The 13309-nt window shown below is 40.3% G+C and overlaps 1 protein-coding gene across 23 annotated transcripts in view; it reads left to right on the forward strand.

Annotated features, from left to right (window-relative positions):
• The window catches only part of EIF4G3 (eukaryotic translation initiation factor 4 gamma 3), a 377578-nt gene extending 364492 nt beyond the window's left edge, over positions 1-13086 (forward strand). For all 23 annotated transcript variants that reach the window (XM_074305978.1, XM_074305996.1, XM_074305980.1 and 20 more), the window contains 5 exons: positions 1538-1636; positions 3322-3468; positions 9102-9183; positions 10522-10668; positions 12449-13086. In XM_074305978.1, the coding sequence (XP_074162079.1) occupies positions 1538-1636; positions 3322-3468; positions 9102-9183; positions 10522-10668; positions 12449-12630 (657 nt within the window). In that variant the 3' untranslated portion in view covers positions 12631-13086. The remainder of the gene's footprint in view (positions 1-1537; positions 1637-3321; positions 3469-9101; positions 9184-10521; positions 10669-12448) is intronic.
• Positions 13087-13309: the final 223 nt, after the last annotated feature.

The raw sequence follows: 13309 nt of genomic DNA on the forward strand, positions 1-13309 counted from the left end.
AAGCTGAGGCCAGGGGAATCAAGACAACTTCAGCAAGACTATCTACCACATTTGGGGGTGAACATTGAGTACGTTTGTATGTGGCTTACATGGATTTCTTTAGCTTCATTAGAAAGCATTTCTAACCTTAACGATTTGACCCTAAACTTAACCACAGCCCTGTGAAGTCATTCATATAGAGTATATTAACCCTATTTTGCAGCCCAAGGGGTACAGTGACTCCCCCAGGCACACTAAGTGACTAGGACTTGAGAGCCCGGCATTACCAAGTCCCCACCATCCCTTCCTGGAAGCCTATGCCCAGTAAAATGGAAGTAGGAGACACATTCCCACTTCTTGTGATACTTCTTTTTCATCAGACAGCAGTCTTTCTTTAAGATGTTCTTTCCCACCCCCTAATGCACCTCACAGTGGGTTGTCTTCATGGTCTGTCATAGCTGAGAACTCATCCCCCAGGAGTGGCCGACTGGGGACAAGCCTCTCCTCAGATGGGTTGGAGACTCTAATTATAGACCTACAATTTGTCACCAGGCCCATAATGGAAACTTCCATCTGATCTAAGCATAGCTAGATCATTTTCCCCTTCTCTAAAATAGATCATTATCACATTGAACAAGTTGCAGTGCCCTTTCTCTTGACATGAAGTTTTCTTGGATTCATGGATTTCCAATTTCATAAAGGTCTATGCAGGCAAATGCTACAAGAAAAGATTGGTTTATAGGTTAAAGGACAGTGCTGCCCTTTCTACAGAAGCTAGAGACAAGCATGTCTGGCTTCTTAGGAGTGCTCTGGACGTGGTAAAAGTCACATGTGTGTTGCCGCCTGGTCCGAAAGCTGCGGTGGAATGCCTGACACTGTTTCTACCCTCCTGATCTCTAGTTCAGGTTAAGGCATTCCCTCCCTCATCACAGATCTCCATTGTGTGTGTGGCAATGCTGTGTTTTCTTAGCTTTTAGTAACAGAGTCCCAGTCTTCCTTTTAGATCAGCTTTGAATCAAAACATCTCAGAGCTAGTTCATCTAGTCCCACCCTCCCTGCATTTTTTTATCCTAGAAATAGGTCTCATCCCTGGCTTATGGTCTTCAATGTTCAGAGTTGGAAACTATGAGCTCATCAATCTAGGACCTGTATCTTTTATTAGCAGTCTGGTTCTTAGTAGTATATGAAGAACAATGATCGCACATCAGCGTTGATATCAAATGGAGAGGTGGTTGCCAAATAGTTGCTTTATAATCTTAGACATCAGAATTTAGGAGCCTTATTATGTCTGTGCATGTGCTTGTATGTGAATATTAACACCACTTCACATGTACCATTTTATGGGCAAATGTTTGAACCCACGTCGTGATCCTCTCAAGGGACCCTGAGTCAGTGTAGTCATTGAATTGACCAGTACGCACAGTTATCACACTAGCAATCTAGAGCTTAAGACTCTTTGAGTTCACGTGACCAAGAACTTGTTTTTATGTGAGAGGCAAGGTATCTTTTTGAATGTCTTGTTCTCTCCTTTAGTAATGGACATTTGTTTGTTATTTAGAGCCATAAGAAAGTGGGAGCCTTATGGAGGGAGGCCGGCCTCAGTTGGAAGGACTATTTGCCAGAAGGGGAAGATGTACATAACTTTCTCCTGGAGCAGGTGAGTAAAGGGTTTCCTGCTCCACTGGTGGCAGGCCAGATGGAGATTCATTAATCCTCATTTGTAGTACCCTCTAGGTGCCTAAATGGAAAAGGAAAGTGAACCTGTGTATCCGTCTTTAGAGTTAGACTGAAATGAACTATGGAAATTCTATTGAATCCTTTAAAGTCCTTTAGTAAGAGATGCTCAAAACTCAAATCTTTTGAATTTACAAGGCATTTCCGAAATAGAGGATTTTGCTCCATGTCCCCAAGATTCCCCCCATCAGACCGATCTGGCAAACTTCCTTCCTCGGTCCTGCCACAGAAAGAGGCTGTTAACATCCAGTGAAGAGAGAGCGGCTTCTTCCCGATGGCCAGTATAGAACTCTCTTCCAAGTCATAAACATCATTCCATTTGGCCAACTCTCATGAAGGACCTTCTTTAAAATCCAATGCCACGTCTGTCGGTCATGGAATCACAGACTAATTTTGCTGAGCCAGATTAGGTCATCTTGTCCAATCCCTTCATTAAAAAATATTGCCTGGAGCCTAAAGAAGGCCTTGAGCTCAACTTTTCTAACCACTGGCCAAAATATGCCAGGCTGCTTCTAGTTAAATCATGTAAATTTTAATACCCAGTCAAATTCTTGGATTTGAGTAGGGCTCCCATTTCCAGAACAATTTGGAAGAGTTGAATTGTCCTTAAAAATAGTAAACTTTTGGGGCAGCTAGGTGGCGCAGTGGATCGAGCACCAGCCTTGAATTCAGGTGGACCTGAGTTCAAATCTGGTCTCAGATACTTAACACTTCCTAGCTGTGTGACCCTGGGCAAGTCACTTAACCCCAGCCTCAAAAAAGAAAAGTAAAAATAGTAAACTTTCGAAAGTGTTTTAGGAATAGAATACAATGCTGTTAATGCACATTCAGTAGATGTGGTTAAAATATTGTTTTAAGACAATTTGTGTTCAGTCCTTTTTTAAACTAAAAATAACCTTGGGTTTTGATTACTAGTGTTGAATTTCTCACCCAAGGATTAAAAAAACTTATTAAGCAGAGTGTTTTTCTTTTTCTTTTCTTTTTTTTTTTTTTTTTTTTTGAGGCTGGGGTTAAGTGACTTGCCCAGGGTCACACAGCTAGGAAGTGTTAAGTGTCTGAGATCACATTTGAACTCTGGTCCTCCTGAATTCAAGGCTGGTGCTCTCTCCACTGCACCACCTAGCTGTCCCAAGCAGAGTGTTTTTCAAGGCAGAACTTGTCCTGGAGCTGATTTGGTGTGGGGGTACAACTATGAGACTTGTGGGTACTGACACTCCACAGAACTCCCAGTAACTGTCTAGTAGTGATGGAGTACACAGATTACAGGAAGAATAACGTTAACTGGGGCTCACCTTTCCAGCCTCAAACATTTGCCCCAACAGTAAGGGAAAGAAGGAACCTCTATGGGGAATGGGAATTTAGGAGGACATCAGCTACAGAAAGCTTCCCACTAAGGGAGACTGATGCACTTAAGAGAATCATTTGTAGTAATTTCCTTTTCAGGGAGTTATAGAGGAGCTAGAACTCCTAGGAGGTTATTTTATAGTATAATATAGTAACTCTAGCTAGTCATTTGGTCCACCTTAAGGGGAGGGATGTCTCTGGTTGCTAGTCCCATGGATGCTACGCTCTCAGTAACTCTTAAGTGCATCTCACTTTTTGTTTCAGAAATTGGACTTTATAGAGTCTGACTGTTCCAGTTCCTCAGAAGCACTTTCAAAGAAAGAACTCTCTGCTGAAGAGTTGTACAAACGGCTTGAGAAACTCATTATTGAGGACAAGGCGAATGATGAACAGATCTTTGACTGGGTAGAGGTATAAAGACTCCCTTATTCCCTGGCACCTTTGGACTTACATGAGTTCTGTCACATAGCCCCCCATCCCTCTACTGTACGGGATGCTAAGCCTTAGAAAAAGCAACATAGAGTCTTGTGCATGATTTAACAGAGAGAGACACATGGCATCGTGGGCTCAGCCACCAGCCCTGGGCTCGTGCCCTGCCTCCAAGCAAATCCCTCTAAGAGCAGAAGTCATAGACCAGTGGCTGCTCTGTCAGAAGAGAGAGAGCCCCCTATACCAGGGAAGTCAACCACACGCCTCTCCCCAAAATTTCGATTCAAAGCAGCCCTCTCCCGGGTGGCTCCCCTCATTTTTCATTGCTGTGAGTTCCAAGAAGTCCGAAGTGCTCTGACCACCAGAGTTCAGCTTCCTCCCCCAGTAACCGTGCTCCTCTACATCCTGCATCCTGCCCTCTCACAGCTCTCAGTGGACATTTTAAAGTATACCAGGAAGTGAGAGTCAGAAAGCTCTTGTCCTCCTGTGTACTCTTGGGGTGTTCTTTTAGAAGGGCTTCCCTCTCTTGGAGGGTCTTCTCGTACCTGTTTCTGTGGGCCATGACTTTTGCCTTGTTATGGAGAACATCTGACTCTTTCAGTTGCAACGGGGTAGGGCCCAGGGGTTGGGCCCAGGGGTTCAGCAACACTTTTCTTTTCCACAAATGCCTTTTGTTTCTTTTTGACTCTTTAAAAAAAGCCTCTTTTACCACTAGTTTTATCTCCTCTCTTCTCCATTCTTTTGTTCTCCAGTACTGTGTTTGTGCTTTGAATCCCCTAACAATGGCTTTTTTTAGGCTACCCTTCTTGATAGCTGAGAAAATATTCTTGCTATTATTTTGTAGTATTTTATTATTTCAGAGCACTTTGCATTTATAATCACTTATGGTCCTCAGAATAACCCACAGAAACTGTCACTCTTTGATGTGATTGTGTGCCTCTGAAGTGGTCAGTGGCACAAACTAGTAGGTTGATACCCAACATGCATTTTTCCTGTGAAAAATATATATATGAATTCTGGTAACAGAAAATAGTCTTTTTTTAAATCCTAGAAGTGTTTCTGTGTTTCAGCTTATTAGTATAACCTATATTTCTTCTGGTTTGTTACTTACCATTAATGACATTATTTCTATATAGAATCCTGTTTTAATAAGCTGAAAAAGACATCAGAGTGTCTATATTATTTTCAGACTTCCTTCCTATAGAGGGTGTAGGGGTGTGTGTGTGTGTGTGTGTGTGTGTGTGTGTGTGTGCGCGCGCGCGCTTTGCTGCTGCTGCTGCTACTGCTGCTGCCAAAGCTTAAAGGGGGTGGCAGGTACTGCTCTTTGTTCTGCTATAACTGTAAATGCAGCAGGACTTAATTCAGAGAAATTTCAATTATGGGTGCTCTTGTTGGAGATGGCTCTAAAATGTATAGCATCTGTAGTCACCAAAGCAGCCAAGAGTTATTGTGGGAATTACTTCATTTAAAAAGACCTTACAAAATACCTTAATATTCTTGATTTTGTGAATTACTAAGTCTAAAAAAAAAAAAAAAAAAAAAAAAGTGTTTTCCACAGGTATTTTTGTTGATGTCTCTATCCTAAAATGAGACAGTATCCTCACCTTCCTACCAGTCTGTAAAACAAAGGCCAAGGTATCTCTTTAAAAATCAGTAAGCAGGGGCAACTAGGGGGGGCAGTGGATAGAGCACCAGCCCTGAGGTCAGGAGGACCTGAGTTCAAATGTGGTCTCAGATACTTAACACTTCCTGGCTGTGTGACCCTGGGTGAGTCATCTAACCCCAATTACCTCAGGGGAAAAAAACCAGTAAACAAAGGGAACTTCAGTTCCTCCTCCACTGCACAGCAGTTCAATCAGCACATTTTGAAAAACTTATCTTTTCTTAAGACTAGACATTTGGATATGCAGAGATATGTTACCCAAAAAATAGTTCTGCTAGGAAGACGGCTGGAAAGCAGGAATACAAATATCACGAAATCTTAATTGCACATGGGGAAAGCTCAAGGGCTTTTGACTATATCTTGGAAGTAGTCTTGTCTTACCAAATCAGACTATGAAAGGATGCCCAATAAAGGAGGATTCTATCTTTTCTGAAATAGGAAACAGTGAAAACATTTTCAAAGGAAGCTGAGAAGTAAAATGATTAATTTTCCAATGATGTTAGTTCTCTCTGTTACGCATGTCTAAAAGTGTTACTGACTGTGAAAGTTAATACATATCTTATCGTGTGGCAAGTTGGTGTCTGTTGATTTCAGCAATGTAAATCTCCAGTAGTGGGCAGTATACTGAAGGATATGTCAACACTAGTTTCTTTAAAGTTTCAGCTGTTAGAAATAAATGCATCAGGGAGTTACAAAGGAAGTTTTATGTCAGTCAGTCATGTTTTATTAGGCCCTACTATGAGCAAGATAGTTCTTAGCTCTGGAGATATAAAGGAAGGCAAAACGCAGCCCCTGCCTTCAGGGAGCTCACACTCTGATCAAGGAGACACCGACAAACTATCTACAGGGAAATGGGAGTTATTGACAGAGAAGGCGACAGAAGGAAGAGGGATGGGGGAGGCTTTCTGCAGATGATTAGATTTCAGTTGGAACATAGAAATCCAAAGGGTGACAGCAGTGTCGGGACAGAGGTGGAGGTGGCTTGTCAGAGATGGATAGGCCTTGGTAACAGATTGGAGATGGTGGTGAGTTGAGGATGACTCCTACATGATGAGAGGTGAGGGGGCATGGTGAGGTGAGGGCCCTTGCAGAAATAAGGAAGTTTGGGAGTGGGGAGGACTTGTGGGGAAGAGAACGAGTTGAGATTGGGATATGTTGTCATTAAAACATTTAATTTGGTTTCCTGTTTGATAGACCATTGGAGATGTGAGACTGGAGATAGAGAGGTTGGAAGAATCATCTCCATAGAAATAATTGTTTAATTCAAGGGAATTAGGATCTGCTAGGAGCTATCTCCCATAATTACAGTTGCTCATTTTTAATATAAGAATTAACTGGAATAATCAAGAATGTAAATACAGATATTACTCTTAAAATCTGAGTTAATTTTAGATATTTTTTTGGCTCACACAGGTAGGCCTTCGTTAAAAAAATAGAAAAAAACAAATTGAGTTGTCATCAGGCAACGGATTTGCAGATGATCACGCAGAAGTGACTGAATTTGAGAATGAACTCCTCCTGTTTTCTTCCATGGACTTTGTTTCCACAGTAGGCCAAAGGGGTCTGGGTTTCATTAGGTAGAAAGAATGTTATTTTATCCTTTAAAATCAATGAAGCAGGTTCTGCCCAGAGCCAGTAGAGTCCCCTATTCTGCATTTCCAGGCAGCACTTTTGTTCATTATTTCCAGGATTTTTCTGTACTTTTCTCAGACTTGCCTTGAAGTCTAGACCTCAGGGGAGTCTAGCCATATGCCAGTATTGAAGTTATTCTGTCCATCTGTTTATAAAGTACTTGGCGAGCCAAAAGGCAAGGCTGTGTTTTTATTCACTCTCCCATAACTTAAATCAAGTTCAATATATTCACTCAGATTTTCCAAAAATAATCCCTTTGGGATTAGACTAGCCCAGGTGAAATATTGTTTTAGAAAATTATAAGCAAGTCAAGTCTGGCCAATATAATAATAATGAGCATGAAAGCCCATTGTGGGGGTGGGGGGAGAATAAGACCATCTATCATGGCACCACATGGTAGCAAAAGGGGCTACAGTCTATCCTACAGTGACTTTTTTATGGTCTGTGGATGAAGTGGGTTAGTTTTCATTCCTATAAACTTCATGACTAATAATGCTGGCTGCAATTGCTAATACCTGCTCTTTGAGGCTTTTGTGTTTGGTTCTGTCTACCTCCTTCAGTGTGCACCATCGAAGCTGCCCTCTGCAAGCTTCCCTTGCTGCCAGACTGCACACCCCTTAGGTCTCTTGAATGATCCTTCATCAGAGAGAGAAATGTAGCCCAACAAGCCCCTCAGACAACTCATTCTTTTTTTTTTTTTTAAAGATATTTTATTTTTCCAAATACATGCAAAGTTAATTTTCAATATTCACCTTTGCAAAACTCTGTCCAAATTTTTCTCCCTCTCCTCCCCAAGATGGCAAGCAATCTGATATAGGTTAAACATAATGCAGTTCTTCTAATCATATTTCCATATTCATCATACTAAGTGAAAAATAATTAAAAGGGGGAAAAAACACAAGAAAGGAAAAAAAAGCATCATCAAATATTCAGTCTTCATAATTCTTTCTTTAAATGCGGATTATACTTTCTTTCACAAGTCTATAGGAATTGCCTTGAAATCACTATCTCTTTGAGAAGAGCCAAGTCCATCACAATTGATCATCACATAATCTTGTTGCTCTATATATGTCCTTGGTTCTGCTCATATCACTTAGCATCAGTTCATATAAATCTCTTCAGGCCTCTCTGAAATCATCCTGTTGGTCGTTTCTTACAGAACAATAATATTCCATAATATTCATATATCATAACTAATTCAGCCATTTTCCAACTGATGGGCATCCACTCAGTTTCCAGTTCCTTGCCACTACAAAAAGGGCTGCCATACCATTTTTGCACGTGGGTGGTCTTCCCTTTTTTTATGATCTCTTCAGGATACAGATCTAGTAGTGACAAAGGATATGCACAGTTTGATAGCCCGTGGGCATAGTTCTAAATTGCTTTCCGGAATGGTTGGATTGTTTCACAACTTCACCAACAATGCATTAGTGACCCACTTTTCCCACATACCCTCCAGCATTCATCATTATATTTTCCTCTGTAACTGAGCTTTAAGACTGCTTTCCAGAATAGTCTTCTTTTTCTTGGCTGTCTATATACCTGCTTATTCTAGTCTGTTCTTTAAAAGTGCTGAGAGAAGTGGAGAATTGAAGAAAAACCTCCATGGTCTATTTAGAAATTGTTTTTTCTTCTCTGGCTTTTGTAGCTCTTAAGGAGAGTGACTTCCTACCTAAATAGCTTCTTTTCTTCAAAGAGGAAAGACTGGAATATTATTCATTTTGGGTTGAGGTCCCATGGGCTCTGCCTCATATTTACATTTTCCTCTGGCTTTCTTAAAAAAGAATGAACTAGTCTTCTACAACTTAAAAGCTTATCCATACATCGCCTTCTACTTGAGACAACTCTAGAACCTCATTAAGGCACATTTGGAAAATGAGTCCATGTTAAAGATGAAACATCTTAGATTTGTTTGTTTGTTTTTTATTATCTAAGACTATTTAAATCCAGAGAGTGAAGTATTTTTGGAGGAAAAAGCTTTTGGCCCCGTTAGCCAGGCTTTTGGGGTGTGGCTTGTGGCCCCTCTCCTCAGCAAAATGTTTTCTTTTACCTCCCCCCATTCCGCCCCACCAGCCGGGGATGGCAGGGAGCAAGTTCACACCAGAGCACACTCACATTTGATTCCAGTAGAACTGTCTACCCACATTGGCAGCAGCAAGGCTGTTTTCATTTTAATGGGGAAAATGAGTTCTTTCAGAAGGGCTGAAATGGATTCCCTGCCTGGTTAGTGCTCAGCTCAGCAGTGGAGTTGGTTGGGAAACAGTTGCTGCTCTGGAGAAGGGCGCTTTTATGTAACTGACAGATTTACTCTTGATTTTAGGCGAATCTAGATGAAAGCCAGATGAGTTCACCTACATTCCTTAGAGCTTTAATGACAGCAGTTTGTAAAGCAGCTATTATAGGTAAGTAACATTTCTCAAGGCAGCTCCCAACATCTGAAAACCAACATGTGTCAGGTTGTTCTTTGAGCTCTGCCCTGGCTGCTTCCTTGGAGGAGACTGGGAAGCAGCCACCTTCACTGTGTATATTGGGAGTGAGAAAGCAATGTATTCTTAAACAAAAACATATTTCTAAATGTGCCGATATCCCTATTAATAGTAATGGGCAAAATTATAATTAGCCATTAGAAACCCCACTTCTAATATTTTTATGATTATATCTGCTTAACTTATTGTGTCTCTGCATTTACCATAAAAACTAAAGGCTAAAAGAGATTCTTGTGTCTATACTGTGTCTATACTGAGTGTCTATACTGTTGGTAAATCAATCTAGTCTCTACTCAGACAAAGCAGAGCAACAAATTGACCCTCAGTCACTTTGTTTATGCCTCAATAAGAAAGTGTTTATTAAGCCTTTCTGATATTCCAGGAAATCCAAAGGCAAAAATAAAACATTCCCTGTCTTCAAGAGCTCCCATTCAAATAGGGGAGATAGCGCACAGTGCATAAATAGGTTATATACAAAACACACAGAACTGAGAGTTTCTTCACATTAGATGGGGCAGGATGGTGCTGATAACTGGGGAGACCAGGAAAGGCCTCCTGAAGTAAGTTATCCAGAATCTTTTAAATTAAATACATCATTCTCATTCAAAATCTGTTTTCTCTTTTAAAAATTAACTACAAAAATCTTTTTTTAAAAAACATTTTCTTATCTATAAAACGGGACTTTTATATATTTAAGTTTTATCTGATCTCTGAAAAGTTTGGGGCTAACATTGAGACAATTTCTTATTATAAAAATTTTTAAAAAGGAATATTTATGCTATTGGAAATTTTTTAAAGAAAACCCAAACATTCCCCTGCCTCTTGCCATCTGAGAGTGTGCCTTCTCCAGTCCTCTCTTAACCCACCCTCTTCCAAGAAGCAGCAGGTCTGAGCTTTTGGGAGAGCTGATCAATACTGGTTTGGAGAATGACCACAAGTGCTTATCCTAATTGCATTAATAAATTGGTTCGGATCATTTCTTTTTTCCCCATATCCTCCTTGATGTTGCTTATATCCCTGGCACTGAGTGAGCAGTCCCTTGAGGGCAGCAGGGCTTCTCATGCTGACGTCTCATCCTTGCAGAGCTTTGGGGCTTCAGGGTACCCCTTCCCAGGGGTGTGGAGAGAGGAGTAGCATCAAGGCAGTTCCTCATTAAAAATGGATCCCTAGTGCTACAGCGGCAGTGGCGGCCACTTCCTTCTCCATTAGCACCAGCAGCTGTTTGTGGGTAACCTGGCTCTGTTCTCTCTGCAGCCGACTGTTCTACTTTCCGAGTGGACACTGCTGTTATCAAGCAGAGAGTGCCGATCTTACTCAAGTACCTAGACTCAGATACAGAGAAGGAACTACAAGCACTTTATGCACTACAAGCATCCATCGTCAAACTTGATCAGCCTGCCAGTAAGTTCCTAGGTGACTTCATGGGGGATAGACCAGGCAAGTGCCACAACAGTCAATGTGCAAAGCGGGCTTCCTAGGGCACAGCCCAGAGCAGCAGCGACCCTTAATGTCAGTCAGTAGCCCCTCGTAGTTTATGTTTGCAGTTCTCTAAACCTGAGTTTGATAATAACTAGGGGGGAAAAAAAAGATAAAGAGGACAGGAAGGCCATGTCAGACACAAAAGTCTCCAGATATTTTCTGGGGCATATGCACAGTGCAGTTTTTCATCCTTTCCAGTTGTTCAGAGTAACCCCTGACAGTCTGCAAAGACTAAAGATCAGATTCAGGCATGCATTGGTGGAACGATTTTCAGTCAAAAGAAGTGAAATAAAATGGGGTCCCTGGTTAGCATTCAGTCCATCAAAACTCATTTAACCATGATACTTTAATCTGGTTCATTGAAACTTTTTTTTAACTTGAGTTTTTTGTGTTGGTTTTTGGTTTGGGGGGGGGTTTTGAAGCAAAAAGAATACTTTTTTATTCCAAAATTAATGGTTGCATGGTGATTTTGTAAAACATTTTAATCGGTTTTTTTTGTTTTTTTCCCCAAATATATGCAAAGGTAGTAGTTTTCAACATTCATCTTTGCAAAAGCTTGTTATGGTGTTTTTCATTCTATTTGTACCAACAGTAAAAGATGTGTAGGGAACAAGGGAAGGGAGTATGATTGGAGACTCACCTAAGCATTTATCCAAAAGGCCAGTTGTTGTCCCAGATCTTCCCACCTCTAGATCGGCTGTGCTGTAGGGGATGAACTGCTGAACCTGGTCTTGCTTTACCCCTCCACTGTCTGGGACCTCTTCCTTGTCATTTAACTTCCCTTCCTTCTCTCTGTAAAATAGGAAAATTGCTACTTCCCAATACATAAAATCTTTAAGTCATTAGATACAGTTTGAAATTTTATTTTCAATCAGTTGAATACAAATAACGTTTTTTTAATTTATATCCTTTGGTTGTACAATATAGTGATCTTTGTTGAAGCTTTCATCCCAGGCCAAGTTCAGCACCACCTAACATATTGCTGGCTGCTCCTTTCCCTTACTTTCCTACTAGTATGTTTAAAGAATGAAAAGAAATTGGAATAATAATATAATTATAATATAAGTCTTCCTGGAAATTATCATATATTATATTCCAAATCACTAACATGGGTTGGAGGAATGAGAAGAGAAAATGGAAAGTCTTATAAGACTTCATACTTTCATCAGCATGCCTGCCTTGTAAAAACCTAAGTCTCCTTGGCTAAAAAAAAAAGAGAGAGCAAAAATTGAGATCATTAACTAGATAATTTGCATTGAGTAAAGTTATGGCTGAGTGAGGTATAATAAGAGACAGACAAAATGTGTGAATGCCTGTAATTCACATTTAGGAGAGTTTTTACCCAGTTTATCCACATGATTGCATTAATCTTAAATGTATATGTAAAATAATCTTAAAATGTATATCAAAGGTATTGAGGGGAGTAAAAAAATCAGGCTTTAAAAAGATAATTGAAATGAAATATAACATGATGTGCTTCCAGAACTATAGATAAATTAGAACTGAGTTAATGCTTTGAAAAAAATGATTTTCATGCTGAGGACGGACTGCTGTCCTCTTTGAGAATCTATACAAAGTCAGTGCTTGAGGGAAAAAAGAAATCCCACCTCTCATTTGCCCTTTAAGGACCTCTGGATCCTGACCAGATGGCATCCAACACTGTTCTCCTCAAGGCTGACAGAGCCCTCTTGCCTTCTTGCAGATCTGTTGCGGATGTTTTTTGATTGTCTCTATGATGAGGAGGTGATCTCAGAGGACGCCTTCTACAAGTGGGAAAGCAGCAAGGACCCTGCCGAGCAGAGTGGGAAAGGTGTGGCGCTGAAATCCGTCACGGCCTTCTTCACGTGGCTGCGGGAAGCTGAAGAGGAGTCAGAGGATAACTAAAACTTCAAATATACAAAACGAAACAAAAGAAACAATTTAAGTATTTTTTTAAAAAGTTTCACGTCTTCGCCAATCACAGTGCAGCAAGGCCAATTCTCGAGCAGAAACCCCCACGTGTGCACGAGTGGGAGAGGGGAGAGAGAAACAAAAAGGTGATCATGGAGGAAAAAGGTACTGGAAAAAGTAAACGTCAAACCTGAGGGCGGGAGCACTAAACCAAAATACATGTATTATTTATAGAAAATATTTTCTGTTTTAATCTTTTCTTTTCTTTTTAAACAAGGACTCATACTTTAAAAGAAACACAGATCTGTTTAGCAAAAAAAAAAAAAAAAAAAGTTGAGAACTTTTAATTTATTTTAAGGACTGCAAATGCCAGTGTAATTTTTTAATTTGCAGTTTCTGTAAACAAATTGTATAATAGAAAAGCAGAGAAATAAATTTCCCTCCCCTTCAGATGCACCTCACTTTTGTTTCAAAGCATAGTAGATAGTCCAGTCTTAAGGGGGTCTTGGGGTGAGCTAGGTAAGAGAGATTATTTTTTGTTGTTATTTTTTGGCATCAAATCTTTCTGCCTGCCTCTCAGCTTGCTTCAGAAATTAAAAATCAAAATAGTAATCAAAACATACATAAACTTGGAACAGAAGGAAATGCATTTGAGAAAATGCTGTGGACCAGA

Source organism: Sminthopsis crassicaudata, chromosome 3, assembly GCF_048593235.1.
Source record: "Sminthopsis crassicaudata isolate SCR6 chromosome 3, ASM4859323v1, whole genome shotgun sequence".
In the NCBI taxonomy this organism is placed as follows: domain Eukaryota; kingdom Metazoa; phylum Chordata; class Mammalia; order Dasyuromorphia; family Dasyuridae; genus Sminthopsis; species Sminthopsis crassicaudata.